The sequence below is a fragment of the Pygoscelis adeliae genome, unplaced genomic scaffold (genome assembly GCF_000699105.1).
Source record: "Pygoscelis adeliae isolate BGI_AS28 unplaced genomic scaffold, ASM69910v1 Scaffold365, whole genome shotgun sequence".
Lineage (NCBI taxonomy): Eukaryota > Metazoa > Chordata > Aves > Sphenisciformes > Spheniscidae > Pygoscelis > Pygoscelis adeliae.
This window is the reverse complement of record NW_008824783.1, coordinates 4,823-12,334: the sequence shown is the minus strand read 5'-3', so window position 1 is coordinate 12,334 and position 7,512 is coordinate 4,823. Positions and strand designations below refer to the sequence as shown.

Sequence of the window (7,512 nt, the reverse complement as noted above, 5' to 3'; positions counted from 1 at the left end):
ATGGAGGAGAAGAATTCCACTCAGGTCCACATGTTCCTCTTGCTAGGATTCCCAGCCCTACCGGACTTGCATGTACTGTTCTCCATAGTATTTCTGCTGACCTACATTTTAACTGTTTTGGAGAACGTGGTCATCATTGCCCTGATCAAGACAAACTGTGAGCTCTACAAACCCATGTATTTTTTCCTTGGTCACCTCTCCTTCATTGAGGTCTGGTACGTCTCAGTCACTATCCCTAAACTCTTGGCAAATTTTATTGCTGAAGACAGGAGTATTTTCTTTGCGGGATGCATGACCCAACTGTTTTTCTTCAGCTCCTTCATGTGCACTGAGTGTGTCCTTCTCTCTGCAATGGCATACGACCGCTATGTGGCCATCTGTCAACCGTTGCGCTATCCGGTCATGATGACGTACCAAATGTGCGTTTACCTGGTAGTTGTCTCCTGGTTCAGCGGGTTCACTGTGTCTTTGATCAAGATTTCCTTCATCTCTCAGCTGAACTTCTGCGGCCCCCATGTTATCAACCATTTTTTCTGTGATGTTAGCCCTGTGCTGAACCTCGCCTGCACTGATACGTCACTGGCAGAGGTGGTGGACTTTGTGTTGGCCTTGTTCGTACTGCTTGTTCCCCTCTTCATCTCTATTGTCTCCTACCTATTAATTGTCATGACAATCCTGCACATCCCCAATACCCAGAGTAAGAAGAAAGCCTTCTCCACGTGTTCTTCCCACCTAACTGTGGTGACCGTTTTCTTCTCAGCCACCCTCTTCATGTATGCCCGGCCCAAGAAGATCGACCCTTTTGACTTGAATAAGCTTGTGTCAGCTGTGTATACTATTGTCACTCCCATCCTAAACCCCTTCATTTACTGTCTGAGGAACCAGGAAGTGAAAAGGGCACTGAAAAAAGCTCTCTGTGAAAAAATGAGTGTCTCTAAGGTCTCCCTTCTCTCCACATGCAAGGATAAGCTATGACAAACTGGAACTGGTAAGCACACCATAAGGATATCAGGCTAATGACTGTTCAAAATGGACACAGAGAGTGATCAGAGGAACAGTGACAGGGTGGAGAATGCTGACGGCCTGATCCATCTGAATCAGTCACCCCTAAGACCATCAGAGGTGAATGACTGAGCCGCTGTCACTGGTACAGAAACCTGCTAAGGTGATTCAACAGATTAAACTCTCCCAAGCGCTATGCAAACTCAAAGGGACTACTGCGTAAAGCAGTATTGAATTTACCGTAGGAAGTCTGGGGGTGGAGGGAAAATTGGGGATTAAACAAAAGAATTGGAGATGTTACAGGTTTTTTAGGGAAAAGGCCAAAGGAAGGTAAAGAAAGATATCAAGCATGGGAAAATGAAGAGAAAAGGAGCTAAAAGGGACTGGTCATGCATAAGTAGGCTGTTGGTCAATACAACAGCTGTCTGGCCAACCGCTGTACCTGGCTACCACAATCTGTCTCGCCTTTTTATTAAACTATTTTCCTTTCTATGTCCTGCCTCGACATGTTCCCTCTTATGTGTGCATGTGCATGTATGTGAGTGGTTTGGTAATGAGCATAAAGCTATTGAGTAGGACAAGAGGCCTGAAAGCCAGCTTCTGGAGTGACAGAAGTTTAAGGGCCAAAAATTGGAGAGACTGGTGTCAGGGAGCAAGATACTGGAGGGACTATAAGCCATCTGTAACTTCCTGCTACAACCTTTGATCTCATCAATAAAGCTTCTAACTCATAACGTGCATCGCTCCTTTCTTTCTACTATTGTGCCTACATTTCATTAAGCCAGTTTCAAGTTTCACATTTCTAATGGTTGCCGTCTCTTCCAGACAGTTCTTTGATCTTAAAAATGGCACAATTTCCGTTTTTTTATCAACAGCCACCAGAAGGTGCTCCAAGGTACCATACAATCATCAGCATTTCTTTCGAATGTTGCTGAGAATAAAGGAAGAGGATGCCTTAGCGTGACTGGTTTTGTTATTGGACTGTATACTTTGCCTAAAGAATGTCTTTTTGTTGAGCAGCAGCAGGTGAATGGGACAAAAGCCAGCACCTCATCTCCTACCGCACTGTGATGGAGCAAGACTGAATTTGCAGGAGCCGAGTTAGCTGGTGCAAGGTCCAGACAAATTGGCTCATCCCACTGAAAGCTGGTCGTACTGCCCCACTGAGACAACAGGATCAGTCCTGTCCGTATCGCTAGTCTTCCAAAATGCAAGTGAGTAAGCACATGCTTTCACGTTTTCTTCTGTTTCAGGTAAGTTTGTTCATCGCTATGGTAAGTCCCAACCGCATACAATAAAGAACAAAGTCCTGAGATTATTTTACTGGGGCAGGTAGGCACAGGTATTTCTAGCTTACAAGATAGACTGCAGATTCTACAAGACGAGTAGTCTTCTCTGGACATTCAATGCAGTGATGATTAATATCGATGAATGCAACTAATGAAAAAATAATGACTTCCAAAATATTCCTTGTAAAGAGGTTAAAACACATATAGATACATTTCATAGTCTTTCTTGTCCATTCCACTGTACTATGTACTTTTATTGAAAATAGGTGATTTTTGAAAGTCATTATGACATCTCTCCAGCCCAGTCACTCTCTTTCTCGTACTTCTTTAGCTTACTACTTCAGCATGAAAACAGTAAACAAAGAGAAAACTTCTAAATGGATTTCACAATAAAAGAACGTGAGCATGCAGCCTAAAGGTAATTTACGCACAGATGCGTCCACTCTAAAAAACTGATCATATTTCTCTGAAAATACTTTTGGTCTGATCTCTGAACAAGCTCTGTTGGAAGCATTAGATTTGATAATATTATAGACTTCTCAAAATTTTAGTCAGTCACCTGCATTTGAAGAGGTACAGATGCAGTTCTAATTTTAAGACTCTTGCTTAAATACAAATGCAAAGAAAAGACTTTGCATGCTGAAGCTTGCCTATTTTTCCAACTATATAAATTACATAATAGAAAAAAAGATAATTCTGCACAAACCTCACCTCGCTACCAATCAGCGTTTTTCTCATTGTAGTAAGGCCAAAGGTTGGAAGAAACCTCTGCAGTCCCCAATCCTTCTCCCGCTCAAAGCAGGCCAACTGGATAGGGTCTTGTCCAGTAAAGTCTTCAACAATTTCAAGGATATTTAGGCAAACTCTCTGGGCAGCTTGTTCCAAGTCTGAATACCCTAAAGGTGAAAAAGTATTCCCTCTGGTATCTAATCCAAATTTCCCATGTTCCGACTTGCGCCCATCACCTTGCATCTTATGACCGTGCTCCTCTGAGAAATATTTTCTCTAAGAGAATCCACCCCCACACTAAGTAGTTGCAGACCGCAGTATGACCTCCTTCCCCTAGGAAGGGACAAAGATGAAGAAACCCAGTCTCCCAGGCCCTGTGTGTCCTCGAGGTGTGCCGGACCACGAATCACCCTGGTGTCCCTGTGTTCCTCCACTGGACTCGCTCCACTAGGCAATGTCTTTCCAGTACTGGGCAGTCCGACGTTGGACACATTCTTCCGGATGTGATCTCAGAAGTGCCAAAGAGAGGGGAAGGATCGCTCCCCTCCACCTGTGCTCTTGCCAATGCAGCCCAAGATGCATTTGGACTTCCTTGCAGCAAGGGCACACTGCTGGCACACACTTGACTTCTTGTCCACCTAAGCCCCAAAAGTTGCTTTTTCTGCAAAGCTGCTTTCTGCCCAGTCATCCCCTGGCCTGCCCTGTGGCGTGGGATTGTTCCTTTCTTCCCAGATGTGCAAGTTTTCATTTGCTTTTGTTGAGCTTCAGGGGAAGTTCCAGTCAGACCATTTTTCTGGCCTGTCAATGTCCCCCTGAAGACGGGCTCTTCCCTCCAGTGCATCACCACTCCCTCCGGTTTGGAAGCATCAGCAAACGTGCTGAGAGTGCGCTCTATTCCATCATTCAGGTTGTTAATAAAGAAATTAAGCTGTAGTAGCCACAGGACTCATCCCTGAGAATTACCACTAGTAACTAGCTGCTAGCAGGACTTCTCACCACACAGCCATTTGAGCCTGGCAATCCTGACCGTTGACATTATTATCCGCTTGCCCGTTGCGTATCTTCCAAGTTTAGATCTAAGGAGTCTGTAGGAGACTGTACTGAAGGCCTTGCTCAAATTAAGGTATACAACACCCACTGCCCTCCCATGTCTATCCAGGCCGTTACCTCATCATAGAAGTCCGTGAGATCCATCAGGCCTGAATTGCCCTTGTTGTATTCATGCTGGCTGTTCCCAGCCGCCTTCTTGTCCTTCATGTACCTCAAAATGGCTACCAGAAGGATTTATTGCATCACCTTCCCAGGTACTGAGGTGAGACTGTGGTTCCTCAGCTCCTCCTTGTTGCCCTTCTTGAAGAGGGGTGTGACGTTTGCCTTTTTTCAGGCATCAGGACCTCCTGCGGTCACCATGACCTTTCAAAGACAAAAAAGAGCGAACTTGCAGTGGCATCAACCAGTTCCTTCAACACCACCCTTGGGCGCTTCCCACCCAGTCTCATGAACTTTTGTATGTACAATTGACTAAGTGCTCTAATGGTGTCTTCTGATCCTGCCTCTGCTGCTTCACTCCCACATACTTTGCTAGTAGGCTTAAGGAGCTGGGGACCCTGAAGGCAGAACTTATCAGTGAAATGTCAGGCAAAAAAGGCATTGCATTCCCCAGCCTTTTCAATGTCCTGGGTCATGGGGTCTGCTGCCCGTCGACCAGTGGACTTACATTTTCCTTAGCCTTTCTTTTTCTGTCAGTGTACTTCTAGAAACTCTTCTTCTTGCCCTTCCAATACCTCGCTAGTTCCAACTCCAGCTGAGCGTTGGCTTTCCTGACTCCATCCCTGCATGGTCTATATTCCTTCTGGTTTGCCTGTCCCTGTTTCCACCTTCTGTGCACTTCCCTTCTTGTTTGAGCCAGGGGAGTCAGGAGTCAACCCAAGGGCTCCTGGTATCCTTTCTGAAGCAAAACAGCCGCCCACACAAAATGTGGGAGCAATACAGAGATTTGGCTGCCCGACATACCACTCTACTAGTAAGACAGTTTTGGTTATTCTCCTTCCCATTGTCCTCCAATAATGTCCTAACGGACCTTGCATCTTCCCACACATCCGTAAGGTAGCATCTCCTCTAAATACACACACACACACACACACACACGGCTTCATTTTGTGTCACACCATCATTTTATTACCTATGAACTCTTAAGGAATCTTAACAAATCACTTAAATGTCTCAAGTCTAAAGAGGAGCCATATTGGAGTTATGTATTGGGCAGGCTACTCTGGTAGTGTGCTTCAAGATATTATTGACCTGAACAATGAGGGGAGGAAAGTTGTAGATAGAAGAGTATCCCTGGGCACCTGGAAAGATGTGTCAGAATACCTTCCTGCTCATTGCATTAAGAAGTACTAAAAAGTGACACTCAGAAGTAAAAGAATGACAGACAAACAAACAAACAAAAAGCAGAAAATAACCCTCATTATTGCCCATAATGACACCCACAGTTACCTCACAGCAAGCGCGAATCAAAGAACTGTTGAGCAACGCTGACAGGCAGGCAAAGTTTTTTTGTCTGAAAGGCTAGGGCATATACAAAGTCAGGGAAGCACCAAGCCAGGCATTGCTCCAAAAACCAGGTGGTATAAATGTGGACAAACAGCTCTTGCAGGAAGCGTGAGCCACTTGGGCCAACTGACCTGTGGAACGGCAGCAGCTGAGGAAACGGCAGTAAGAACATAAACACAATTGTCTCTGGTCTCTCTGGGGCTGAACACAGAGCGTAGCATCATTCCAGCTTTGTGTGGTTTTCCCCTTAAGGCTGTTAAGTGATGTTAGAGCACGGCCACCTCCTCCAGCTGCTCTGGCCCAGGACCCTCCTGCCCAGCGGGGGAGACGGGGCTGCCGCTTTTCTGTCTGCAGGCTCAACCAGCAGCAAAGCTGAGCACGTGCCCCAGACATATATATAGACACACACACACACACACAGAGGACGCTGACACAGCCGGTCACGCAGATTGCCACAGATAAGGCGCTGCCTTCAACAGCACCTTCATGCAGGACTCACATAATACATAAGCACAGAACAGCCAAGTCCCCTTCCTCCTCCTCACCTGGCAGAGGTAGAAGTTCAGTAGTGAAAGCACACACACGACACGCTCTGGGTTCACAAACATGCACACATTTGCAGATCCCTCAAGTACCAGCACGGCCTGTCTGTCCATCCCTGCCCAGGTCCCAGGCCCCCTTACCCACTTCACAGGTCCCCTACTCGCCATCCGGTATAGCTTGATGCTTGCTGGCAAACACACACACACACACACACACACACACACACTCACATGCTCGCCCCACAGACAGTCCACATTCACAAGTCCCCTTGGGCCTACCAGCACGGACCATCCACCTGCCAGGTGGTATCCTGGCCAGGATACCCTGACCCGGACCCAAGGCCCCCCTACTCGTCAGCTGGTCCAGCTTGAAGTTTGCTGATGGATACACACTCACCCTCCATGCGCACCAGGACTGGAGAAGATACAGACACTCGGCCTCTGGTGTGCAGCCCCTCACTCGCTTCACTCATGCCAGTCCCCCCCGGTAGCTGGTTTTTGGGTCACACACCATCCCCACCACTTGCTCTTGTAGCTGACGCTATGACCCCACTCACTCCAGTAGCTGACACCACAGGCTGCAGGGCATCCACACCCCCAGTCTGACTCCAGTAGCTGGTACCAATTTTCACTCACAGACACCCAGGTCCCACCAGTAGCTGAGAAACGGTTTAATAAGAAGATACAAGGTGATGGGACAGGCTGCGGACATGAGGCGCAGGGCTCAGCCAGACAAGTGCACTGACTGGCCCTGTTTTACATGCGACCAGCCCATTTTATACTCCTTTCTGTCTACCCTCCCTTTGATCCTTCCTGTTTCCCCTTCATTGGGTCACTGATTGACCAGGTCTGCTTCTCCTCGTTGTCTCCCTTATCATTTGTCAGTCAGATTTGTGTCCCTGTAAGTTCTTGTTCATGGCTTCCTCCCTTTCTTATCATCCCTTGTCGCATTGAGACCAGGTACCCCTAAAGGAGCAGGCACTGCCCTTCTACATATCCTTACAAAGGTGTTTAATTTTTTCACCTTATAAGCTATGTCTACACGGCCTTTGCTAGCTTTGATTAATGGCCTATTGTTGCGGGGGGGGGGGGGGGAGACATTCACGCTGTCCAAATGAGAACCAAAGTGTCAGGGGGTGTGGGATGCGGTGACTTCAGGCTCCATGCCAGCACACCACCACAAACAGGAGCTTCGGGAGTATGTGTTTCAACAGAAGACATGTTTATACAAGCACAAGGCATTTACTTAACACAGAAGTAAAAGTGGAAAACTGTTTGTATGAGGGAGTGGTTAACTGCAAAATGCCAAGTGACTCAGTTTATTCTCAAATTTTCTGCAACTGTATAAGCATCCTATCTCTTGCCCACTCTCCTCTCCCGTGGGGAGAAAATCA

At 46.9% G+C, this 7,512-nt stretch overlaps 1 protein-coding gene across 1 annotated transcript; it reads left to right on the top strand.

Annotated features, from left to right (window-relative positions):
• Positions 1-975, top strand: LOC103916804 (olfactory receptor 6B1-like). The gene has a single exon (XM_009323861.1). It carries the CDS (start codon positions 1-3, stop codon positions 973-975), a length of 975 nt encoding a protein of 324 aa, XP_009322136.1.
• Positions 976-7,512: the final 6,537 nt, after the last annotated feature.